This window comes from Mustelus asterias, chromosome 15 (assembly GCF_964213995.1).
Source record: "Mustelus asterias chromosome 15, sMusAst1.hap1.1, whole genome shotgun sequence".
Taxonomy (NCBI): Eukaryota; Metazoa; Chordata; class Chondrichthyes; order Carcharhiniformes; family Triakidae; genus Mustelus; species Mustelus asterias.
The window spans coordinates 13094416-13121745 of record NC_135815.1 but is presented as its reverse complement, the minus strand read 5'-3'; the positions used below and the strand labels follow the sequence as shown (position 1 = coordinate 13121745).

General features: G+C 39.8%; 1 protein-coding gene across 3 annotated transcripts in view; it reads left to right on the top strand.

Moving 5' to 3' along the window:
- ahctf1 (AT hook containing transcription factor 1) overlaps positions 1-27330 on the top strand; it is an 86807-nt gene that overhangs the window by 38778 nt on the left and 20699 nt on the right. For all 3 annotated transcript variants that reach the window (XR_013499615.1, XM_078229514.1, XM_078229513.1), the window contains exons 13-28: positions 3424-3514; positions 6146-6235; positions 8251-8391; positions 8681-8785; positions 8902-9001; positions 9243-9366; positions 9448-9504; positions 9675-9821; positions 12047-12237; positions 13196-13340; positions 13541-13669; positions 15739-15883; positions 19015-19165; positions 20581-20688; positions 25546-25741; positions 26089-26286. Coding sequence is in view for 2 of the 3 variants with exons in the window: in XM_078229514.1 (XP_078085640.1) it covers positions 3424-3514; positions 6146-6235; positions 8251-8391; positions 8681-8785; positions 8902-9001; positions 9243-9366; positions 9448-9504; positions 9675-9821; positions 12047-12237; positions 13196-13340; positions 13541-13669; positions 15739-15883; positions 19015-19165; positions 20581-20688; positions 25546-25741; positions 26089-26286 (2118 nt within the window). In the remaining variant the exon portion in view is untranslated. The remainder of the gene's footprint in view (positions 1-3423; positions 3515-6145; positions 6236-8250; positions 8392-8680; positions 8786-8901; positions 9002-9242; positions 9367-9447; positions 9505-9674; positions 9822-12046; positions 12238-13195; positions 13341-13540; positions 13670-15738; positions 15884-19014; positions 19166-20580; positions 20689-25545; positions 25742-26088; positions 26287-27330) is intronic.

Below are 27330 nucleotides of genomic sequence, written 5' to 3'. Positions count from 1 at the left end.
TCAGAGAAGGACGCAAGTCCTGCATTCTTCCCTTAATCAACAGAATTTTTTTAAAAGACTGATCATTCATGCCAGTTGTTTTTGGGATTTTGTTTTGCGCAAATTCTCTGAATCAAGTCCATTATCTTTGATGTGATTTTAGTTTTCCCGAGGGCCTGCAAGGTGTGACTTAAATTGAAACTTGTTCTGCCAGTTTTCTATTTTTTATAACTCTTCTCCCCCACCGCCACCACCATTTATAAACAGCTTTTGCCCCTTTATTCATTCCTCGTGCGTTCTGCTTGTTTAGCTTACACCCACTTGCAGTTAATAAAAACAAAAGTGCTGGAAATACTCAGCAGATGTTATGGTCTCAAGGGAGTCCATTAAATTTTTAAAAATTGGAACTCGAGTTAAGTAAAAGAATCATGCCACCAGATTTTGCATTTTTAACAAACATTTCACTGTACAAGCATTAAATAAAGCAAGTACTTAACACCATATTTCATGAACCCTTGCTATTTAAATGCAAATGTCTCAAAGGATCACTTCCCGTTCTATGCCTTACAGGATATTGAAGGTTCCTTCACTCATCCTGGGATAAGATCATGGTGTGCTACAGGCCTTAAGAATTTACTTTGACTTTCTGTTTCTCAGCCTGGTACTCAAACCTCCAGTCTCTCTGTCTCTCCCCTCCCCCTATCTCTCTCTCTCTCTCCCCTCCCCCTCTCCTCTCTCTGCCACTCCTCTCCCCTTCCCAACCTCACTCTCTCTCTCTCCCTCTGCCTCACTCCTCCCCCACACAAGAAAAAAAACTAACATGGATTATAATATCTAAGAAGAAAAAGGCCCAGGAGGCGAGAAGGCAACAAGCCACAAGATAAGGGCATGGCACCACAGAGAGCAACAAGGGTTGGATGTGAGCCAAAAGAAAACTGGCAGAGCACGAAGAAAAGGGGACATGTCCGACCCCAAAATCTCAATCAATTTCTCTCTCTCTCTCTCTGGGAGCAATTCCCCCCAAAAATTGTAAGTGTTGAATTCGTGTAAAAACTGGTGTCTGTACAGTGCACAGAGTGTAGGAGCTTCATTTTGAAAATCCCGCTGAAAAAAACCAGAGCCCGAGTGTAAATCACTCCAAAAATCAGTGGGTGGGGCCCTTTTCCCACTGGAGAGGCTGGAAGCATAGTGCTGAACGGGCCACTGCGCATGCGCCAATCTCAGTGCTCGATCGCTGGCCACCCCCACGGCACCCACATCGCTGGCCTTGCCAATCTCCCCTCGCCCCGATCACTGGCCCTCCCGAACATGCCTGGGCCAGCCTCGATCCTGGCTCTAGTCCGCCTCAATGTTCCCACCCGCACCAATTTCCCCCTCCGCCTCTCCAATGCAGACTGACATCCCCACCCCGGCGCCCTGTGGGGGGGCCTCGATGGCCTCCCTTCACTCCCGTGGGGTCGGGCCACCAGTTCCCCGCATGTAGGGATCTATACTAAACCCTGCTGGAATGAAACATTCCTGGAAAGCGGTCGAGAGATTTCAGTCCTGGGCTCACTAATAACATTTAAATTGTATGGAAATTAGAATTTCCATGATTTATTCAGCTCCACACTGACTTCTGGCACGGAGTTAATGATGTCGAAATTCCGGTGCTTGGAGACTCATGGAGGCAGTGGCGGCCAGCAGGAAGCTCGCGAAACGGCCTCCGCTCGAGTCTCCTGGCCCGCTGTGCTGCTTTTGTAGCCCCCTCTGCCTCGCTCGCTGTCTCTCTCTGAAAAGTATATGGATGCTGTAAGAACTTCCCCTTGTTTACTTGTTGCCTTTCAACCTGCCTTTGATCTGGGGAATTACATGAATAATTCATATCTCTAATGAAGAGACTTCCTCAGACTTACTGTTTTCAGTCCCTGGCCAACTGGGCCAACCTGCCATTTTGTGGCTCTCAACGTTCTAACTCTGACCTTGAGTACACATGGAAGTACCTTTGATGTGGAAGTACCGTGCATGATCTAGCTACTTTGAATTCCAGATTACCTTACGTTGACAAATTTAATTTCCCCAAAACTAAAAGTTATATTCCTACAAAACATGAATTATGAAATTTGATGGATTCTATAGAAATTCGCAGATACTGCAAGATCTATGTTGAGGAAATCGAGTTAATGAGTCAGATATCGTTACTACAGTCGTTCTGAAGAAGTCATATTCAACTCCAAATGTTCATTTTGTTTCTTTATCAACAAATGTTTCCAGCATCCGCAATATTTTACTTATATCTACTGGCTATGCAAGTATCCTCAGAGTCCTGAAGCTTGCAACCAAATACATTTCTAATCTCTCAGCATTGAAACTGATGCTTGCGTTTACATGCATATAACTTGCTCACCAGGATTGGCGAGATGTTTATTGGGCCTTTTTACAAGGGAACATGATTTTATTGACTCTGTATTTTGACAAGAAAAATGCTCTGCCTTAAGCAACATTTACAGGGAGCTGTCTAAACATTCATTGTTGATGGGATCTAATTCCTACATCGCCTTCCATTTATTTATTTATGTCCCGAGGAGATCTGACTGCTTCAGAGCTTCAATTCTGGAGGTAGTGGAACCGTGAAAAATTTAAGCAAGGTCAAGCATGCTGCCAACAGGCAAATAAATGATTTGGTGCGTGATGTGCTTATTGACTAGTTTTGAACTTCACAAATTGTAGTTTGCATTTCTCCTATTTTTTAGCGCGGTAACTCACTGTCATCTTTGAAAGTGAGCTATTCAGAGCTAAACAGACAAAAGTATAGAGCTGCACATAGTAGTTGATGAATGCATCATTGACAGCCTTTTCTATGAACAATTCCATGAATCAGCTACTTTTATCAATTCTGTCGGATGACGAAAGCATGAACACATGAGCAATAATTCAAGCCCAGTTTGACCTCTAACTAATTTTCTGTTTAAGTCTTTCTTCTGCTTTTGCTTAAATCTTTGATGTGGTCTTGTAACTTGATTTCATTGAGGATGGTTAATCAATGTGTTTTAGCAGGGCTTTGCTGTATGGAAATGAAGGTGACAAAGTTGACGCACAACTTTTATTCCTCAGAACTAGTTGGTGTTTGACTCATTAAATGTCTCTAAAATTTGATTAAGTTGCTTAATTAGTTTCTTACATGCAGGCTATATGTTTTTGCTTTTTGAGTTTGCAGTAATTTGTTTATTTTAAAGAGTTTTTTGGATTTAAAATGATGAAATGTATAATGTCCGTTGTGCACCTTATCAGTACAATGATTCATTATTCACCTTCAGGCATATTATACAAGGTTATTTTATACATGAGGTCCTGTTTCATTTCAGAGGGACTTGTGGACGTGTCTATGGAAGCAAACCCTTAAAGCTGGGATGAGATACTATCAGGAGTGCAAACTCAATTATAACATTACTTTTTTTTTCTAAGGAAGAGAAACTTGAAGCAATTTTGTCAGCAGCTGTGGAATCTAGTTCCTTGGGGTTAATAACGGGATGCATCAAACAATGGACAGCAGAAGGTAAGCCTGTTGAAATCTATATATAATAACCCTGTTTTAACCTGGTTGCTCTGTTCGTTTTAAACTTTTTATTGGATTTGCAGTTTGTTTTGAAGTTGTGACTAAATGGAATGTATCAGGTTAGTCATAGGCCAAATTATAATGTATTTTGAAAATATTGCTGCTTTCAACTTTTGAAAAATTCAGCTTGGTATTCTGGCCTTATTAATAATACACTCATTATTTTTTTGTAATGCCAGGTGAGTTTTTAAAGCCATTAACACCACTATAGCAGTACATTTACAGAGCCCAAAGAAGGCTTCTGTGGACTGAAAAGTGTGCAAGCTTTTAAGAACATAAGAACCAGGAGTAGGCCATCTGGCGCTTCGAGCCTGCTCCGCCATTCAACAAGATCATGGCTGATCTTTCTGTGGACTCGGCTCCACTTGCCTGCCTGCTCACCATAACCTTAAATTCCTTTACTGTTCAAAAATTTATCTATCTTTGCCTTAAAAACATTCAATGAGTTAGCCTCAACTGCTTCACTGAGCAGGGAATTCCACAGATTCACAACCCTTTGAGTGAAGAAGTTCCTCCTCAACTCGGTCCTAAATCTGCTTCCCCTTACTTTGAGGCAATGCCCAGTAGTTCTAGTTTCACCTGCCAGTGGAAACAACCTCCCTGCTTCTATCTTATCTATCCCCTTCACAATTTTATATGTTTTTATAAGATCTCCCCTCATTCTTCTGAATTTCAATGAGTCTCGTCCCAGTCCACTCAGTCTTTCCTCATAAGCCAGCCCTCTAAACTCTGGAATCAACCTAGTGAATCTCCTCCACAACTCCTCCAGTGCCAGTATTGTTCCTCCATTTTCTTCTCAAAAATGACTAATGGGACCGTTGAGTCTTCTAATTAAAACAAAACATATTGCCTCTGAAAGACACTCCCATCTTGGAACAAGCTTGAGGGACTGAATGGCCTACTGGGTCTTTTGCTTAAAAAATGTAATATGTACTAAGATATGAGGGCAGCACGTGGCACAGTGGTTAGCACTGCTGTCTCAACGCAGGGACCCGGGTTCAATTCCCGGCTTGAGTCACTGTCTGTGCAGAGTTTGCACATTCTCCCCGTGTCTGCATGGGTTTCCTCCCACAGTCCGAAAGACATGCTGGTTAGATGCATTGGCCAAGCTAAATTGTCCCTCGGTGAACAGGCACCGGAGTGTGGCGACTAGGGGATTTTTACACTAACTTCATTGCAGTGTTAATGTAAGCCTACTTGTGACACTAATCAATAAACGTTTGAACTTTAAGATATTGCACAGGTCAAGAGTACACTGAAACAGGCAAAAGAAATAAAATGGAAGTAGCCCAAATGTCATCAGTCTCGCTCCAAATACTTTGTTGCACTCTGGAGACGGTTGAAGGCATGGCAGGAGGTCCAATTGTGGAGTGCAGTGAGATAAAAACTTAGCCAACTTTTTTTTCCAGTTTTCGATCCTCTTCTGAAAGTAGGGACACACCAAGGTTCACAATTACAAATCATCCTCCAGTACCTCCTCCCAAGTATCCAATTTTTTAATATTAGCCTATTTGTGATCTGATGTGGGGAAATCACAGCCAACCCTTTCCTGTCCCTCTTCAGCATATTGACTTGCTCAACAAAGATTGTTAATTCTGGCTACCTTCCCCTCCCTCTCATCCATAATGCCCCCCCACTCCCCAGCTACCCGAAATAAACAATACATTTCTGTATGTAAATATGAAGCTAAAAATTATGTTTTCAAAATAGAAGGCTTATACTTGAACTGAAAGTTGTTTCACTGGGAAAGCTTGACAAAGTTGGAAATTATAGTTTTCCTTAGCTTGAACTTTTTGGTACATATTAATGTTTCTGTTCAAAAAAACAAAGAAAACAGATAATGAGGCACTTTATAGCTTTGTGAATGATTATGGTTTTGCTGTGTTTTCAAATCATAAAAATCAAATCCCTTGGAATTTACTTATTTGACTTTCAATGTACTTCATGAAGAAATAAAATGACACCTGGTAAAGGAATGTTATTTTCTGACCGTTGAGCTTGCCCAATAATTTGAGCACATCACAGCTGAGTTAAACAATTGAACACCAATGGAATGCTGCCAACATTTTTTTAAAAAATGGCATTTCAGCTTAAGTAATGGGGAGATAATGGCACAGGGGTTAGCACTGCTGCCTCACAGCGCCAGGGACCCCGGTGCAATTCCGGCCTCGGGTCACTGTGTGGAGTTTGCACATTCTCCCCGTGTCTGCGTGGGTTTCCTCCGGGTGCTCCGGTTTCCTCCCACAGTCCAAAGATGTGCAGGTTAGGTGGATTGGGCATGCTAAATTGACCCTAGTGTCAGGGGGTTAGCAGGCTAAATATGTGAAATTACAGGATAGGGCCTGGGTGAGATTTGGTCGATGCAAACTCGATGGGCCGAATGGCTTCCTTCTGCACTGTAGGGTTTCTATGATTGAAATGTTGAGTGTTAAAAAAAATGCCCTCTTAACAGTAAAACCTATTTTCAGGCACCTGCTTTGATCTGTGGATATGTATATATATATATATATATATGATGTGGAGACTTCTTACAGTTATATATAGTAATGTTTTTATTTACTCCATCATAAGAACAACCTAGGTCAGCTGCCAGCCTGCGCTTTGTGCTTGAGTGGACCTGGAAAAAAATAACTCGGACCAAGGAGGAACTCGACAACATCTGTAAGTCTCCACACAGTTTGTGAAAGTGCTTTTTTCCAGTAATTCGCTCAGCTTTTATGATGCATAATCTAGTAAATGAGGTTATATCATCTTGGGTGGGAGAGAGTCTGAGGTGGTAGGAAGTATAACTACCTTTTTCCCCCTTCTAGATTTCTATTCTCTGAAAGATGGTGGCTTGCCTCGGTTGCAGAATCACACGGGCCAACGTATTGTGTTTTTAAGCTGTACATCTTTCGATTTACTATCTCTTAGTGTCCATAAAATTAGCATTCTTTCATTACTCTGGTGCAATTGTTGCCCTTGTTAGCATTTGTGATACTTGGAATAAGTTTGAATCATCTGTCTCATCCCCAATACCATTGAAACTCTTATCTATTCTTTCGGCATCTTTGGGACTATTATTCCAGATCTTCCTTGTCAGCTGTCATAAACTTGGTCATACCTCTTCCTGCTTGTAGCCTTTTCTGCTCTATCAGCCTCCTCTTCTGTGATCTTCACGGGCTTCCTATTTCCACTAAAGTGAAAACTTCTGTCCTCATTCTAACCCTTGCACCCATAACTTTCAGTCCTCTGATTCTGGCCTTCCCTGCATCCTGTTAAGATGCTGGAACTGAACCCCAAGATATATTAAGAAAGTAGACTAGCCCCCAACAATTTTTCTATCTTGGCATAAATGTGAGGAAAAGATGCTTCACCTCAGGAGTAATGCCACTGACAAATTAGGGATTCTTTTATCAAAGCAAGCTTTATTCATAACACAGTAAGTATAACTTGAACAAAATGAAGCAATTTAACTCTTAACTGTTGAACAATCTTTAAGCATGAAAAAAACAACTCTAATTTCTAACACATCACTATTTCAGTTCCAAGTAAACAACAGACTTAAACCCCACTTTAAATATAGTTAGCAAATCCAGGCATTCTTGTTTTACTTTGTGGTAGCAGCCGTGAAGATTTCTGAGAGAGAGACACTCTTTTAACAGCTCCAGTCACCAACTCACTTTTAAAATTAAAATGAAGGAGGTTTTTTGTTACAAGCCGAGCTCCTCCCCTTAACTTAGTATCACATGACTCTGTCAATCACTACTCTGAAACCCCAGGGGAACTTACGTAAACAAAAATGCATTAAGCCTTCTAAATAGCACTGCATGGCTAAAATGAGTAATTATCGTGCTTTCTCAGCATCTGCGCTGTATTCCCTCCAAACAAACCAACTTGCTGTAACAAAACACTGACTCTTAAAGTAGTCTTAAGCATAAAAATATATCAATAGCACAGTATCATTACAATCCCCATTCCTTTTCGTTCCAGTTGGTGGTAGAGACAGCTGCACTATCCCATTTATCTGGAATTCACTAGCCACCTCCCCCTTTATCCCTTTATGTAGGTGTGTTAGGTTAATACAGAACTAAATTAGCACTTCACTTTTGAACTCTATGTATTTAGGCCAAATCTTTAATAGCACTTGCAATTTTTTATTTAAAGGAAGATGCATTTTTTGCCAAGTTCACATTTACATATTTTGAATCCATAAACAACTTCCTAAACTTCCATTTTTCCTTTTTTATGGTCTTGTTATGCTATCATCTTCTGGCTGAAACTTTTTTCTGGCAATTTGCCTCCAGGCCGCAAACTAACATACAAGTGGGAGACACAAAGGTCAACCAGGAGTGAATCTACACTTGTGGGTGGTGGGATGGCAGGATTTTGTACTTCTCAGCTACGTGTCTGGAAGAGGCTGGTGTTTGCTCTGTAGATTCCACTGATTTAACAAGGCTGACATTAACTTGCATGCATCGTACTGTAGGCATGATCACCCCAAATTAATTCATAGAAATAAAGTTACGTGCTCAGTTGTTTTTTTTTGAACTTGCATTTCAGGTATATTATTCTCATTTTGAAGTTGGTATTTGTGCAAGTCTAGAAGTGTGAGGGTTAACAGCTGTGAAAATGGTTTTGAAAAGGTCGCCACATGCTTAACTCTGGTGTGTTTCACTTTATCCTTTAACCACTAGGTATTCCACTTTTTGATGGATCGTGTCACTTCATTGACCCACACACACTCCAGTCTCTGCAGCACTGCCAGATGTTACTTAGCAACCTCACCACCATTGTTAGCTGTTTCCTTACTGAGGCCCAGGAGCTGACTGAGCGAGGTGTGTGTATAAGTGTTACAGCTGCATTCCTTTGCATAAATTGTTACTCGTATGCCATTTTAGTTTGGCTGTGCAGCAATATCTTTAAGCTTTTGCTAATTGTGTTTTGTTAATCATATTAACAAATAGCCACCAAATATTCAGTATACATTTGTGTATGGCATTAACCTACAAATAAACATTACGAGAGAACTTTTCCAGCCAGAGGCTCCAGCTGAATATTTATCTTAACTACATAGTTTGAATATAGAAACCCTTATAAGTATATTAATGAAAATATTTCCAACAGGATTGATTGACTTAATGAACAAACGCCTTGTAGGCACTCTACTTTCCCAATACACTCAGGTTGTATTGTGGTTCTGTCGTGCTGGCCTACTCCCCGAGGGTTCAGGTACGATCAAGATATATATTTTAAAACTGCTGATTGATTAAGCAGGAATAACATTTTTATGCTGTGCTTCAGTTGGCTTGTGCAATCTATATAAATGTTATTTACTTTTCTTTTAGATGATGTCGATGTGTTGCAGTTATCCAGGCCCATCTACAACTACCCCATTATACAAAATTATTATACCAACAGACGGCACAAGTTGGAACGTCTATCCAAGTACGTTCCTCATGGATTTTTTAAACAAATTAAATGTGCAGTAATGATCCTCAAAATTACTGATTTATTGTACAGCACAGCTCTTTTTGTAACTTAGTTCATCATTTCTAGTTTTGAAATCGATGTTTTGAACTTGGATTTTCCCAGGGAAAACCCATCTTTCAAGGAAAACTTGATCTTTAGACAAGAAACATTGGGTAGCCACAAGGTGACTCATAATATTTCATATTCCTTTACCCAGAGGCAGATGGTGTTCAGACTGCCTGTTGATCGATGGAATGGTATCAGAAACAGGGGACTACATAGAGCACCTGTGGAAGAGGGACGAAGGAGGGACAGGAAAATATCCACCCTCAACTCTTCATGTAAGATATGATGCACAAATGGCAAAATATGTTTACTTGAAATTTTTGCAAATATTAAACTGACCTTATTTTTAATAACAGGCTCTTCTTGATGTGTATTTACTGGAGAATGTAGATGAAACAACAAAGCATGCCATTGTATCCTTCAGCAATGTGGGAGGTATTTTTGGTTGTGTGCAGCCTTTCTGGCATACTGATGAATTAGTGTTTGCAAATATCTGGCCTCCTATTGTGATTTTTAATTACATAATTACTTATAATTTGGGTCATTGCACTTCTGTTTTGGAGCCTTAACCTCTGATTTACAGGCCATTTACCTGCTGCTAGATGTTCTTTCTTCTGCCCCTAACAAGAATGAGTCTTCAATTGAATCCTTTCCACCTGCTTTTGCCGTTCCTGTGGGTCTGGTGAACCTTATCCAAGGATTTTGGCTTTTGGATCACAGTGACCATGAGGTAAAGAACCTCTGCTTTCTAGTCAGTTGAAGTACATTATTGACTTTCTTGTTGAAAGTATCTTGGTGCATTGAAAATTGACAGTTAACATTGTATGTAATGATTTAAAACTTTTAACATGTCCATACCTGCCATGGTAGTGTGTCCAAAGATGTGCATCAAATGGCTTCAAATTCTGAGCTATGTAGGAAATTTTTATTTCATTCAAACTCCAGATGTTCAGGAACTAAATGTTTTTTCATTGACCGTTGCAAGTAAAGACAATTGTGCTAAAATAAACCCATTTTTAGGCTCCGTCATCTACAATACAAGTAGATATCAGTGAAACGTGTGCTGCGAAGAAGATTTTTTTAAAAAATCATGAAATCCAAGTTAGCTGCATAATACCCTAGAATTCGCAAGGTAAATGAGAAGAAATGAGCAATGCACAATTAAATTTCTGAAGAATCAAATGTTACTAGTGCAGAATTAGTGGATGGTCAGTTGCCATCTTTGTACAAAGAGAGGCATGGTTTATAAAGTAAACACTAAATTACCAAATATCTACAGTGAGATGAAAATGCTTGACGGCATTATATACAAGGTTATTCTGCTTCATCAAAAGCCAGCTCCATTAGGAGTAATCAGCATAGAGGTGGGAGCATTATGCAATCACTTCTCTGCTGAAATGCTTTGAGGAGGTAACTGGAGTCGCGGTTATGACCGTCACAAGGTAGATGCACGTGAAGCACTGCCTTGGCCAATCCGGTAAGAGCTGACAGTGTGTCCACATGTCTTTATACATTTATTAAGTCATTTCTGCAAAGGCAGGGAAGAATTTTTAAAATGAATTCAAGGTTGCTGAAAATGTCAATGATACAGAGTTGCGTCTTTTTTGTTGGGGGGGAGCTGTTCGTGCCAGACTTGAGCAAGGCCAGGGGAAGATGACGAGTCTTTAAAATGCCAACATACACAATCTACTGACAGAGGCAGGGTATTCGACCCAGCCCGTGAAGATAAACCTTGAAGATTTAAAAAGGATGAACAGCATATGAGACTAGAGATTGATAATCGCGAACAAGATAGGTTGATGTAGAACCAAGCACACACTATAATTAGCAAACACTCCATAGTGTAATTCTTGTTGGTTGGGCAGTTAGTAATGCCTGTGAAAGATAACAAACTTTTTGAGTTCCAGCCATATCATGCTGCAAATTATGCACAATCACTTTGTCACAATGTCAGTGTTATCTGAAACTGTTGATTTGTATATTATTAGTTGAGAAGGCTAAGTATTGTATTAAAGAAAATCCTAATGAGGTGAGAAGCATGTTATGCAGTGTGGTATGTCTCTAACAATCAGATGAACTAGAATTATGGCAAAATTGAGGTGGTTGTAATAGTGAGGTGTTAGATCCTCCTCTCTGAACAGATGGTGGACTGAGTTTTTACAACAACATTGCTTTACTTGCAGCTCAAATTATGACTACAACTTCCTGAGGCAGGCTGGGGCAGCATAGGGGCTAGATACAAGAAAAAGTTTCCAGTAGGTTACCTTACTATAAGGCCTAGTCTATCAAATCAGCGCAGCAATTTTTATAAGCCACATCAGCTGTCTGAATGAGATTGCCTGCCAAATTTGAAATCTATGAAGTCTGTCTTCAGATAATCACCACTCCAGGGGCTGGGCCCTGAGCTCCCTTAGAGTACCATAGGGAAGAGGCAATTCTTTGCACAGCCATCTCCCGTGACCCAAGCAGTTACCTCCTTCCAAATGCCATTAGCACAATTACAATTAGCTAAAATTTAATACCAACTCTTAGTTTAACATTTATTTACCTGCAGTACAAAAGTCCAGTAAGTTGGGTGACAATTTATTTACTGATAAGATTTCTGTCATATATCCTAGAAACAAATTCCCATTTGATTTCTGTTTTAAGATGTGCAAAACAATCTGTTAGATGATTTGGTTGAGGTAGAGGCTCATGGAGCGCAAGTCCCAAAAATAGACTGATTGACCTAGATTCCATGCTGTAACTTCTATTATTGACTAAGGCACAAGGTATGTCTGTGATAGATATATACCCAGGAAAGTAAGATCTTTCAGTATATTGTGTCGCAAGAATAGCCATGAGAATCACTGATGTAAGATTTGACAAGTCTACATTAATTTAGTATTATGTGGTAGTGGTCTTCAGTTGGAAAGTATTGCATTTTGATCTCTCATTTCTTCCCTTTCTCTCCAGAATGCTTTGGATCGTATTTTGCATCCAGCCACCAGCAGGTCACTGGCCTCATGGCAGCATGTCCGGATCATACAAGCCTTGATGTGCCAAGGAGAGCCTAGAAAGGCCCTCCGGTATATGCAGGCAATGAAACCTTCAATGGCTAGTAGCAATGAAGTTAAACTGCATCTTACCGTTTTGCTATTTAACAGGTAACTGAATTGGCCATCCGTTTATTTTTGTAGGTTCTTCTCACTGATAGTAGTGTCATCCATTTATCCGCTCAGTTACTAAAGGTAGATTTTGTTACATGAAGTTAATATAGCAATACTTGGCAATTCTGCCAACCATTTTTCAAGCATGAACGGCACAGGTGTACTTTCTCATTGGACTCATATTTATTGTGCAGCAGGAGGGACTAACTTAACTGCCTTGTTATCATGTGTATATGCACACTACACCAGAGCACTGAAAGACCTGGGCATTTAAACTGCTCTTTTGAAACTGCCTTTGGTAGGCAATGATTGAAAGCTTACCTGTATTATGGTCATGCTAAATTTTCCCTCAGTGTACCCGAACAGGCACCGGAGTGTGGCGGCTAGGGGATTTTCACAGTAACTTCATTGCAATGTTAATGTAAGCCTACTTGTGACATTAATAAATAAACTTAAACTCAAAAAAGAGGATTAACCTTAAAATTAGAGCTAGGCAATTCACGAAGAACTTCGTCACAGAAAAGGCAGTAAACATCTGACATGTTCTCCTGTCTCTCTCTCTCTTCCTCTCTCTCTCTCTCTTGTGTTCTCCCCCCCCCCCCCCCCCCCGGTAGTAGGTCAGTTGAAAATCTAAAAAACAAATTTGATGCATTTTTGTTACACAACAAAATGGAGGATTATGGAACAAAGGTGGGTGGAGCCATTCCAACAAATCAGTCATGAGTTAATTGAATGATGGACTCAAGGAATGAATGATCTAATGTTGCAAAAGGGAGGCATTGTTGCTTAGCTCTTTTTCATCAGCAACTTGCTACTTATTTTTGAGGACCAGTCCTTTAAAGGTTCCTATGTGTTGTATAGCCTTTAAATGGATAGGTTGTGCATGTTAAGTTGAATTGTGAAAACTGGCATTGAAACTAAATAAAAATGTTTATTTTGTAACATAAACTTTCAGGTGCATGGTGGAGGCTTGGCATCTACTTCGACTAAACTCGGGCAGAATAAATGTAGAGGACCTGCTAAAGCACATGTATGAGCTATGTCAGGAGAACGGGTTGATGGAAGAACTACTTAAACTTCCTTTCACTGCTACTGAACAGGTATACTACCCATAAATCACTAATTCCTAAAGATGCCTGTAGTTGGAAGTAAGACTAATTTTTAGTTGTAATTTGAAAACAAATATTTTCCATTTAAATATCTTTTCCGTAGACGTGTTTGCTGTTATATGGTCTTAGTGTGAATACATCATGATCATTGTATCTGCAATATTTATATAGTGTTGTATATCTATTCACAGGAGTGTTTGGAGAAGTTTTTGAAGAAGAGTGGCAGTCTTCAGAACCAGGAATATCTGTTAGTTCACCATCTTCAACGTGCCAACTATGTCCCAGCCTTGCAGCTTAATCAGTCGCTGAAAATGAATTTGGTAAACTGAAAACCACCTTTTTGAATTGTTTTTAATTATTGGTGACTGAATTTATTAATTCAGTCTCTAATCTGCCAAGATGTGTGCTTGAGATAGTGGGGAAAGAAATCTGTCTAATGCACCTTCACACAACTGTATGAAATGTCAACTTTTACCCCATTTTTGTATCGTGTTTAAAAAAAAACTTTATTATAGGATAATGTTAGAGTTGTAATATACCATATACAAATATTAATATTTATTTTGGTTACAAATATTGCAACTCCCTTTTTTAAAAAAATATTTTATTTACTTAAGTCCATCTGAAATTGTTCAAGCCTTCTCTTTGCTACTCAGGAGCAATGTTAATTGCCCATCACATTTATGTATGTAATCTAACTGGTTTTCTGTGACAGCAATTGCACCCCCCCACTCATCCTCGTTTGCTTCTCCCCCCGACCCCCCCATCCCATTGATTAATTGATCAGTTCACAAGCTTTTGAGTCCCTAGGTTATGCTTTAGGCTAGTGAATCAACTCCCATAAAAGTTAAACACTCTGATCATGAGAGTGACAGATGCTGCTGAACCTGAGAAAGTACCTGAAGTACATGGAATTTGTAACATTTGGAAAGAATATGATGAAATCTCTCTCACCACCACCCCACTCTTTAAATTGGGTTTCACTGTATCACCTGGCACTGAACTAGAAGAGGAAGTTGGCATTCCCCCTCCATCCGTTGGTGCATGTGTGGTTCCTCTCTCTACTGCGTCATTGTGCAGCTATTGAGCATTTGCCATTCACTCCTGCTTGCCACCCCAATTCCAACCTTTCACCTGCTCCCTACCTGTGGCTGCTTCACTTGTTACTCTTTGCCTGAGCCCTCACTGCCTCACTAGCAGCGAGTGATAGACAGTGAGGGAGCAAGGCAGTGAGCAGGAGGGAGGCAATGAGAGGTAGACAGTGAGCAGCCAACAAGAGGGTGAGCAAGGCAGATGAGTCAGGAGCAGGGCGGCGAGCAAGATCAAGCAAGATATGGGGTGGCACAGTGGTTAGCACTGCTGCTTCACAGCGCTAGGGACCCGGGTTCAATTCTGGCTTTGGGTGTCCGCGTGGGGAGTTTGCAAATTCTCCCTGTGTCTGCATGGGTTTCCTCCAGGAGTTCCGGTTTCCTCCCACAGTCCAAAGATCTGCAGGTTAGGTAGATTGGCCATGCTAAATTACCCCTTGGTGTCAGAGGATTAGCAAGGTAAATATGTGGGTTACGGGGATAGAGCCTGGGTTGTCAGGTGCAGACTCGATGGGCCGAATGGACTTCTTCCGCACTTTTGGGTTCTATGATTCTAGGTCAGATCACGATCCCAGAATTTTCAAACTGGTATTTTGAGGATCAGTGTTCTGCAAGAACTGCAATCCTTAACCATGGTATTTAGACTGTCAGAGCAAGCTCATACATCATCTAAGACTGCATGTCAGAGAGAAATTTGAAGAAGAACATTTCCTTGGTGGTGCACTTGTTAAAATATCTTTACACTGTTCAATGTTATGAACGATTCTATTCTTTGATGCTGACAGCTACCTGCAGTGTTGCTGGCAGTGATAGCACAGACAATCACTGTGTGCAGCGAGTGCGACCACCTCCCCCGCATAGTTGAAGTGTTAGCAAGTGCAACCACAAATCATTACTCTTGAGCTACTTTCTGTTTTAGGCCATGTCTACAATTTTCATGGCCGCTATGCACTTAGTTAGTAAACAGTGTGCCAGCAGCTTTTAGTTGTTTTCCTCTTGTCGAGAGATATAGGAAAGAACGTACTGTTTCAAATTCTGCTGAACATGATTTAACACAACGTTCAGACAATAGGTCATAAACAAATGATAAACCAGGGTAAATCCACCAGTGATTAGACTTGTCTATGGTTATCTATGCTGCATTGTACATCTTTCTTCCTGTAGAAAGAAACACATTTCAGTGTTGATTGTGTGGCATAAAAATGATCTAACTCTGTAGGAAGAAAACTAGAAAGTTAAACATGTCGATGTAAAACAGGAAAACAACAGGAATAAAATATTTTCTAAATTTTTGTTGTCAGAATGACCGTGATCCTCACATTCGAGAAAGAACAGCTGCCAGGAATTCCATTCTGGAGCAGTATGGAAAAGTTCTTCCAAGGGTTCAAAGAAAGCTAGCAACGGAACGTGCAAAACCGTACCATCATTTAGCAATTTTACGCGAAGGTGAGTCTGTGCTTTGAGATATTTTGAAATCTGCAATGTTTAAAGCTACCTTTAAAGTTTTTGTTTTGACAAGACAGATACTGAAGAAAACTTAAGTGCGTCTTAACTCATCCATCCAAAAGGACCCTAGAATTGGCAAGTGTTGGAATCTGTTATTGAGGTGGTGTTGACAAGGCACTTAGAAAATCATGGTATGAATAGGTAAAGTGAACATGGTTTTGTGGAAGGAAAATCGAGCCTGACGAAGTTACCGTTTTTTTGGAGAATATAACAGGGTAGATAAAGAGGGAACCAGTTGGTGTAATATTATCAACATTATGTTCTTAGATTCTAGAATTCCAATTTTGAGGTGCCGCATAACAGGTTATTACACAACATAAAGAATCATGGGGTTGGGATGATGTATTAGCATAGGTAGAGGATTGGTTAAAGGACAGAAAGCAAAGGTAGGGAAAAGGCGGGCATTTTCAAGTTGGCAGGCTACAACTAGTAAGGTTGTTGTATGGATCAGTTCTGTGACCATAGTTATAATCTATATTAATGACTTTAACGGTAATGAGTAATGTCATATTTTCTCTGACTGTACAAAGCTAGATGGATCAGTGAGCTGTAAGGACGACAGAAAGAGGCAGCAGAGAGAAATGGGCAGTAAAGGGGCAGGTGGGGTATAATGTGGGGAAATGTGAAATTATTCACTTTGATAAGAACAGAAAAGCAGAGTATTTTTTAAACAGAGTGAAGCTTTTAAATTATGTTCAGAGTAGTTTGGATATCCTTGTAAAAGAAACACCAAATTAGCATGAAGGTACATCCAAGCAGTTCCGAAGGAAAATGACATGTTGGCCTTTATTGCAAGGGGACCAGGGTACAAGTGCAAGGACGTCTTGCTACAACAGAAAATGCTGGAAAATCTCAACAGGTCTAACAGCATTTTGGAGATAGAATAGAACCAATGTTTCGAGTCTAGATGGCGCTCCTCGTCAGAGCCCTTGCTACAGTTGTGTGCAGGGCTCTGGTGAGACAAAGTACTGCACGGTTTTGGTCTCCTTATCAAAGGAAATGTATACTTGACTAGGAGGCAATACAGTGAAGATTTGCTGAGATTAATTTCTGAAATGAGAAGTTTGTCTTGCAGTAAGAGTTTGAGTAGATTGGCCCTATACTATCTGGATTTTAAAGAATGACGGGTGATCTATTTTGATGGGGCTTGATGCTGAGAGGTTGTTTCCCCAGGCTGGGAGAGTCTAGAACTGGGGGGGGGTGTAGTCTCAAGATAAGAAGTCAGTCATTGAAGGCCTGAGTTGAGAAGGAATTTCTTCAAAGGGTTGTGCATCATTAAAACTCATTATGCCCGAGGACTTTGGATGCTCAGTCGTTGAGCATATTCAATGGTGAGGTAGATTTTCAGACGCTAGGAGAAAGATGAGGAGGTTTTGTGAAAAAGTTGAGATCAGCCATGATATTATTGAATGATGGATGGAACAGGCTCAAGGGACCTTATGGTCTAATCATGCTGTTATTTCTTACGCTTTTAATTTGCTGCTGTTATAAAATTGATCTGTTTCTTTAACATTGCTAGTGTTCTTTGTTTCCTTCTTGGCCTTCAAATCCATATTGTGTCTCTATGTATAGAACTGCTTGTTGCCGCAAAACCTGAATTTGGCTTTTTATTAAACTGAAGAAATATTTCCTTTATACAGGCATAGTTTAAGTTTTTTAAATATTTTGGATTTTTTTTTTACTGTACTGTTTATTATCCTGTATATCTGTTTGTGGTCAATACTCTGTTGCTTCAGTTCAAGAGCGTAAAGCTCAAATATTTCTAATCTTTCCTATAACTCAAGTTCTCTAATATTAGGGATTGGCTTTCAGGTTTTTCTGGGGTACATTTTGATGACAAAGGATGACACAAGATTTCTGGCTTTAAGACATTTACTGTAATAAAAGCACTGTTGACTAAACAGTGCCTTTGTAAGCAACTTGAACTTCAAACCGCAGAACAGAATACCCACATTATTTTCAGCAGAACCAAAGAAACACACTTCACAGCCATATGTTACAGTGCCCTTAAGTAAATATTAATTTCTCCCACTATCAGTTCAATATAATAATAAGCTCCAGAGATGTTCTCTTTCTTTCTCAGCCTGCTAACGTTTAATCCCAGAACTGTCCTTCACGGTGAGAGTATTACTGGAGATCCCCCCTCCAGTGCAAGCTAGGTGAATGTTCCGGTTTTGTTTTAACGTCTCACAGATTTGGTCTTTTCAATCCAAGCATGAGCTCCCACCCATGTTCCAGCGTGAAGAACCAGAGTCTTTTGGCCTCTCGCTGCCCTTCTCTCTTTTGGACCTGGCAGACCATTCTGTTTGTGGTATTCAGTGATGTTTTAGGAAAGCCTGTAAAGTGATTTCACTGGCTTCCTCAGTACCCTTCCCATCCAAAAAAAACCTAATCACAAGGTAATGTGAATCACATTGACCTTGTATCCAGGTAGAGGTATTGATTAGCTATACTGAAGAGCTTAACTTCATTTTGGGAAGTAAATGTCAACTATTTACAGTCCAACATCCTCAACATTTTTTTGCAACTGGGAGACATGGCAGCACGATGCCATTGCTGCCTCAACTCCAAGGACCCAGGTTCGATTCCAGTCTTGGGTGGAGCTTGCACATTATCCCTGTGTCTGCATGGGTTTCCTCCAGGTACTTCGGTTCCCTCCCACAGTCCAAAGATGTGCAGATTAGGTAACTTGACCATGCTAAATTGCCCCTCAGTGTCAAAAGACGTGCAGAGTATGTGGATTGGCTATGGTCAATGCACATGTGGGCATAGAGTGGGAAAATGGGCTGAGCTGGAGTGCTCTTTCGGAAGCATCACTGCAGACTCGATGGGCCAAATAGCCTCTTTATGCAGTGCAGGGATTCTATGGAACTCAGTCTGTCCACCAGTGTCACAGCTGTCTTCGCCATTGTCTACAAGCAAGAATACCTTGCACTGTTTTCCTAGTAAAACATTCTAGGCCTTCCTTTAATCTTTAGCAGTTAGTATTTGGCCCATTGTTCCACTTGCTTTGTTAATGGCCACTACATAGTGGTTTGATGTGTTGAATCTTGGGTATGTTTTGTAAACAGTTACGCGGCCCAAACCATTATCTACTGTGGCAAGGCGGACAACTTCAGGAAGTGTGGTTACTCGTGCAACATTCATCAGCTCGGTGCTTTCAAAGGTTAATGAGGTGTGGCAAAAAAATGAACAAGAGTCTGCTCTATCTCCTCCCAACAGGTAAGTAATTCTAGTACATCTGTAGTGATTTTACTTATTCAGCTGTGTCCAGAAAATGGTCGAGGATGGTTTCATAATGTATGTCTGTACCATGCAGAATCAAAAGGAGATAAGAGTTGAATAAAAGTAGTATATGTTGCCAAACATAGATCTTAAAAATTGGAAGATAAAGTTGAGACTGATTTAAGATGTCTGTAATTTTGAGATGGCAAATAATTAGCTCAAACAGCTAATAGCGCAATGAGTGTTGATTTTGGCATAGGGAAGCCAAATTGTTTATGGGATGGTTAATTTGTAACTTAACAGAGATGAAATGGATAACAACTGTAGTATTGATAAGTTAATGCTGAGAAAGTTTGTGTGACTTAGGCTGTAGGTGCAAGAGTGAAGATCCATCCAGTAATTGTCTGCGCAGATGCTGACAAAGACTTGGTGTTTAAGAGCAATTAAGAGTTACTGAGGAGAAAACGAGCTTCAGTACAGAAAGGGGCAGTCAAAGTTTTAACTGCAACTTTAGCAATGGAAGTGATTTGGGAGCTGCATTTAATATTAGGTGAAACAACCAGATCAACTGATAAAGGACCAAGAGTGAACCCATTAAAGACAGTAAATAGGGATGTTAATATTGAATTTATGCTGTAATAGAATTCCTGCTTTAAGCTGTTCATTCAGCACAGCTGTCCCCAATCTGGGAAGGATTCGAGAATTATTGCAGGAATATATAAACCAGTTCACTGTGTATCTGGCAGGAGCTGGGAGAGTCTGTAACTTTTGCTTTCTTGAAATGCAAGCTAGCTTTCGACTCGTTCTTCCTAAACACACAATTATTGGAGTTAATGAGGAGAGAGCTGTGGGTTTGCAAGAAATATGAAGCAACTGTCTTCAAAGAATTGGCAAAATTCAAATATCTATTGCCACAGGGAAGGGTATGAATCACTCCAGTATATGAGAAGTGGATGGAAAGAAAGTGAGTCACTCTTAAAGATTGCTGTGGGTGATTTTCATCCTTTGGGAGTTGCCAGTGAGAAGTGGGTGAGGGAAAAACCACACTACTGTTTAATCAGTCTTTAAATACAGTATTATTATCTGAAAGGTCTACTTTGTTCTTGTAAGGCAAAGGGCTTGGATTCTACCAGTTAAGCATCAGGCAGAGAACTTGTGCCTTTAATAAGCAAATTTTAAAATTGCCCATTTTGTAGAATGATATAATGTGGACATTAAAATGATGTTGTAAATTGTTTTGCTCTCTAACTTCACCCTGGCTACTCGGTAACCTTTATTGCAGTACAGTCTTCTTGCCATAACCTGCATATACACATTTTTTGAAAAGGTGAAAGTATTTTAAATATTAGAAAAACAGTCGATCTTGATCTTTGTACTAAAGCATATTTTTCTTTCTTAAAAATAAACTTCAGTCCTAGGAATAGCGAACCACCTTCAGTTAATCCAGCTGCCAGGACTACTGAAGTATCTAATGCTTTTGTTGGGACACCAATCAACAGACAATCTAAAAGACTTTCCAGGTAGACATTGCTTTATTTAATAAATTTATTTGCACTCTGTCTCACATGCACTCTTTCTTTATTATTCTTGTGCATTCTTTCCCTGCTTTTGGAATGTTGCTCCTTATGAGGATTTGTTTTAGAAATGAGTTTTAAGTTGTGTGCTGACCGACATCTGTAGTTAATAACTTGGATCTTAGAATAAACGCACAGCAGGCCACTGACCTCCAGCAAAGCTGCCAGCAAAGATCGAGCAAACTGTGTGGTGCAGATTTATCTTATCTCAACGTTAATTTCATTCTGACACCATCTATAGGAGATCTCTAGCATTCAGTGAGCACAGTATCTCCAAGCAAGCTAAGTGTCCAAACACATTGAAGAATTTTCACAGACACAAACCAGGAATTAACACTCTTTTATCATTCAGAGCATTAGCCTGGATCTCTGGATTATTAGTCCAGTGACATTATCACCATCTCCCCATTATAATACAATAAGATTTTAGTGAAGTGTTTGAAAGGAGGAAACATAAAACAGCTAGATTTAGCTACGGCTGACTTGGGAGAGACAGAAATGGTCCACAGTAAACTGGGCAAATGTGTTAATTTATAAAATGATAAAAGCTTAGTGTGCGTTGTTAAATTTAATGTGATGCAGCAGCAGTTTATACCCCCAAAGGAACAAGAATTCTGCTTGTCAAAAAAGACAACCATAGCTAACTAAAGAGGTAAGAGACAAGATAAAAGTGAAGGAAAAGTATTACAGAATGCAAAAAAAAACATCCTGGCAAATGGGAAAGATGTGAAGAACAGGACAGAGTAATAAAACAGGAGTATGGAGAGTCAAAATCATTTCAAAAAATGCTTACGATTAGGAAAAATAGTGATTCGGTGCAATGTAGGGCCCTTAGGCATTTGGCAGGGAGATTGTCAATAAAAATAAGGAAACAAGACCTGATGAATAATTTGTCCGTATTTACAGGAAAGGAATAGATCAGAATGCTGGAAATTGCAAGAAATTAATCCTAGAACAGTCAGAGGAGCTCATTAAAATGAATGTAAACAATAATGTAGAAAATTATGGCACTGAAGCGTGAAAACGTCCCAGGTCCAGGTGGATTTTATTCCAGGGTTTAAAAGGATGCAAGTGAGAACATTGCAGTCGCTCTAACTACAATCTTGCAAAAGTTTCTTTTTGATTTGTGAACCGTTCCTTTTAGATTGGAAAATTGCACATGTTGCTCTATTATTTGAGGAAGGTGGCAGAGAGAAACCAAGGAATTTTATAAACCAGTTAGCCTAAATCTGTTCTCAGCAAATTGCTGAAGCCTATAATTAACTTGAAATTTTTCAGCTGATCAGAGGAAGCCAGCATGGATTTGTAAAGGGTAGGTCATGCCTGACAAATCTGATTGAATTTTTTGAAGCAGTAACTAAACTAATGAGATGGGGAATATCTATTAATATTATCTAATGTCTTCTGGAAGTAATATAAATAAAATCCCTCAAAAGAGACTGTTTAATAAAGTTCAAACCCATGAAAGAAAATGATTGACCTGGTCAGGAGATTGGCTGAGTGTCAGGAGACAGCGAGTAGGAGGTAATGGCAGCTACGCTAATTGGGAATATGTGACTAGCAGTTTTCCACAAGGATTTGTTGAGTACCAACTATACACTATTTGTTAATGCCTTGGATAGAAAGCTAGATAGCAAATTTGCCAATGATGCAAAGATAAATTACATTGTATGCAGTGTATGTGGAAGCTTGATGCTACAAAGAGATATAGATAGATCGAGTGAATGAATAAATTTGTGGCAAATGGATTTCAGTATAGGCAAATATGAGGTCATCCACTTTGGACCTAAAAGGTTAGAACAGGATGCTTCTAAATGTTGAAAAGCTAGGAACAGTGGAGGCGCAAAGACGCTTAGGTAACCAAGTTCATAAGTCATTAAAATGTCATGCACAGGTACAAAAAATAATCAAGAAGACTAATGGAATTAACCCTTGATATCTAGGAGGCTAGAATACAATGAGGTAGAAGTCATTGCTTCAGCTGTACAAAGCTCTGGTTCAGCCACACCTGAAGTAGCGTAAACAAGTTGGCACCACACTTTGGGGAACATAAGTTGGGATATGCAGTGTAGTTTTACAAGAATGGTGCATGGACTCCCAAGGGTTCGGTTATGAGGAGAGATGAACAAATTAGGGTTATTTTCTCTGGAATTTAGAAGGTTACGAGATTACTCGATTGAAGTTTTACAAGGTATAAGAGGAAAGATAGTAAAGGTGGAGTGAAACTTTTTCTGTTAATTGGGAAGTCTAGGATTAGCCTGCATAATATAAAAATTAGAGCCAGTCCTTTCAGGAATGAAATTAAGAAACGCATCTACAAGCAGAATGGGAAAGCTTTGGAACTCCTTTTGAAAATGTCAGTTGGTACTAAGTTGTAAATTGTAAGTCTGAGTTTGATAGAATTTTTTATCCACACGTTAAGGTATGTGAGGCAAAGTCTGTAAGGCCTCTGATCAATCATGATCTCAAATAAACTGAAGGAGTTGATTGACCTGCTACTGCTTCCTTGTTCCTACAAATATAAAATCAGTTTTTTCAAGGGACAGCGAGGTTGCTCAGCAGTAACTCTGATGTGGTATTATATTAGAAACCCACTACACCTCATTCAACAAGACTTGCACATTGAGAATAATAGTGTAAAAAGTGGAAATTCACGTCAATTTTGGAATTTCTAATTGATTTCAATCTGTAAAGACTTCACATCCTGTGGACGTGAGGAGAATCACTGACAAGAGCTGAAGGATTTCCACTTTTAATTATGCATGGACATATGCCAGCAGTTGCTGTCAGCTTCTCATAATAATGACGTTGGTGCTGACCGTTTTACCATCATACAGCTGCAAAATTTGGGCTATTTTGTATTCCTCAGAGAGAAGGATGTTAGTGTCAGGTACCTGAACTATTTTCATAAGTACTTCCAGGTCAATAAAGGAGACCGGATGCAATGCAAAATTCCCTTGATCATGCCAGACTAGGTAGTTATTTGAATAGTAAGCCAGAGATGTGAGTGCAAATCTCACATGGTTATTTGTGAATTTGAATTCAGTTATAAAAAGTTAAAACCATTGAATAAAAAGCTAGTCTCAGGAATGGTCATCGTAAAGCTACTGCATTGCTGTACAAACATAACTGGTTCAGTAATGTCTTTAAGGGAAGGAAATCTGTCATCTTTGTCTGGTCTGACCAAATGTGACTCCAGACCTACAGCAATGTGGTACTCCTCATTGCTCTCTGAAAAGGCCTAGCAAGCCATCAGTGGTGGTGGAGGCAAACTCAATAGGGTCTTTTAAGAGACTCCTGGATGAGTACATGGAGCTTAATAGGATGGAGGGTTATATGTAGGTCTAGAAGGTAGGGACGTGTTCAGCACAACTTGTGGGCCGAAGGGCCTGTTTGTGCTGTAGTTTTTCTATGTTTCTAAGCCACTTGCATCAAATCAAACTGCTGCAAAGAAATGTGATTAAAATAAAACTGGATAAATCATTTGAGTTTGTTCTAGCTATCAGGTTTCAATAGCACACCCAGTCAGTCGAACTTTAAAAAAAGTCCTCCTCGTTATCATCTAGGATTTGAGCCACTATTGGAAGAGCTGTCCCACAGTCTTGTCAAACCTGACCTATTCGTACTTCGAATTTTATTTTTCATGGGTGTTGCTCATCTCTAATTGTCTTTAGGAACTGTTGAGTGTCAACCACATTGATGTGGGTCTTTGGCAGATTTGTTTCCCTAAAAGGGCATCAGTGAATCAGATGGGTTTATCCAACTATTGATAATAGTTTAATTTTCAGCATTACTGAGACAATCTTTCAATTCCAGATTTAAAAATTAATTAGTTGAGTTTAAATTCCACCAGATGTTATGGTGAGATTTGAGCATGTGTCCCTAAGGCATTAACCTGGGCCTCTGGTCTGCTAGCCCAGTGACATTGCCACTGTACATCATATTCAACAGTCAACATCTCCGACTCCCCTATCACCATGTCTGTCCCTACTACAATGTGATAGCCTCCTGACTGCGAGCTATATTCCTAGGAATCTTCAATAAGGGGTGGCACAGGGGCCTGGGTTCAATTCCGGAGGCCTTGGTTGACTGTCTGCGTGGAGTTTGCATGTTCTCCCTGTGTCTGTATGGTTTTACCTCCAGGTGCTCCTGTTTCCTCCTACAATCCAAAAATCTGCAGGTTAGGTTGATTGGAGATGCTAAAATTGGCCCTTAGTGTAAAGGGGGTTAACAGGATAAATATGTGGGGTTACGGGGATAGGGCCTGGGTGAGACTGCTGTTGGTGCAGGCTCGATGGACCGAATAGCCTTTTGCACTGTAGCGATCCTATGAATTACCCCAGGCTCTGAATTCCCATGGCATGAGGTAAAGCACGGACAAGGAAACCTACTGATACCACCTACTCTTTCAGATTAATCAGTACTGCTCCAATTATTACCATTTGGACTGAGAGCTTCAGTTTCCATCACCAAGAATAACTCAGTAACACTCCACTGATAGAGTACGCCAAGTCCTGAAGGGCATAGCTACCAAACTGGACTTGCAGCAGTTGGTGAGAGGAAAGAAATACAAGGGGAAAACCCATTTATTCTTATCCTTCTCTTTCAACCTGTCCCAGTGACCTGTCCATGACGGTATTGGTAGGAATGACCACCACCACAGTTTTTGTTCTTGGGGACACAGCTCCATCTTTACACTGAAGGCACGCTGCATCATGTGTGGCGATGTGAAGAAATTAAATTGTTGGAAGAAAGGCTTTTATAGAGAGAGTACATTTCCGACAGAGTTTTTTCTTTGATTAGGATATTGGATTCTGTACGGCAGCTGAAGACCCACTCTCCCTTGAATGCAGAGACTACTCCATGTGCACAAAGTAAGGCTAGTCCGTCTTGGATGGCAACCAATCCATTGCAACCATACACTATCAATTCTGGCTATCTTGGAGGCATTTCTAAGGCATCGGAGCTAAAACTTTTGCAGACCCCTCCTGTGATGAAGGTATGCAGTTAATTTCTATGCATGTTTCTAGATTGAGTATGTTACGTTTTATGAAACTTTATTAAATAATTCCTAAGCAAAGGAACGATACTGTAGTTAATGTTACTCCCCCATCATGGGAATAGTTTGTCATGTGCGGGGGAAAAAACATGAAATAACTTTTGTACCACCTCTTAATAAATATCTATTTGAACTGGGTATTATATGGTATGAATACATTGTATGTACTCCATATTGCTATGATAGTTACTCCATGTATCTGGTATTAACTTTTTAATTGGAAAGGCACTATCATCAAACTTAGTTTTCATTTACCAATATATACTTTGTTTTGTGTTTCTATTTAGAGGGCAAGAGCATTTACATCTTCAGAGACCACCTTTGCCAATTTTACTCCTCAATCGATCTTAAGATCCAGCCTTCGTCCCACACCCCTAACATCACCATGTGCTTCACCAAGTCGATCTTCAACTCCTCCACTTCATGCTAAAGAGACCAAAATTTCTTTTATGAAGGAAGAACCAACTATTCGTTGGACTAATGGAGTATGTACTTTGTAGTTTTGGATTAGGCTAGCATTTAGGTGCTTCATTAAAGGGAGTTGTAAATCTCTTTAACTGCTAATGTCAGGACCATTAGCTATCTGTCTTCCAGAACTTTTGAATTCTAAACTCAAAATGTTAATGCTTAATAATCTATATGGCAGGACTGTATTTCATGACACTTCTCTGTTCAATTGAAGGTATTTACGACCAGATAAAAGTCAGGGAACATTCTGTGCAAATTCTTGAATTCAAGATTACTCCATGGATTTCATCAATACTGTTGAATCACAAACATTTATCTAATTTATTTTCCTAAATTTTTGAAAAGCGCAGGATGAATGTTCGATGCCTTTTCATGTCATAAATGCTAAGATAGGTTAATTTAGAAGTTGTCATAGTGGGCTAATTGTGGGGACCCAGCTGTCATAAAGCTCGTGAGAGATCTCTCAGAATGTCCTTCAGATATGTTTTTAATAAAAGTACTAATTTTGAAGCTAAAATACCCTTTAGCATAGTGGGCACCAGTGATGAAGAAAGCAACAGGGCACATAGCTCAAGCAATTGAGCATGTCCAAGTAAGTGATCCAAGAGGTGATAGATTGATCTCTTTCTGCCTTGAACATTTTGTCCATTTCTGGGCACTCTTTATCAAAAGGGGTGACATTGTAATCATGGAGGGAATGAAAAGGTGTGGCATAAATCTGACAAATTGAGATTTTGGCATTTGTGTTACGGAGAGTGCAGAATTTGGAACATTTGCAATGGGTGATTTTTTTTTTTGATTTAAATTAGAACTTTAAAGGGGATAGATCACCTGGATCCCAGGGTTTTCTCCCGTATCAACACAAACTGAGATCAAGCTTAGACTAGACAAAGGTAAATGGACAGTTAAGATTGAGCTGATGCCGGAAGTAAATTTGTGGAATCGTATACTCATAGGCAGATTGCAGGAGTGATGGATATGTTGTCCTTTGCCTGTGTTCCATGTCATCTTTCAATGCTCATCTCCCCTTGAATTGTCTTTTGTTTGGGACAAGAATAAAA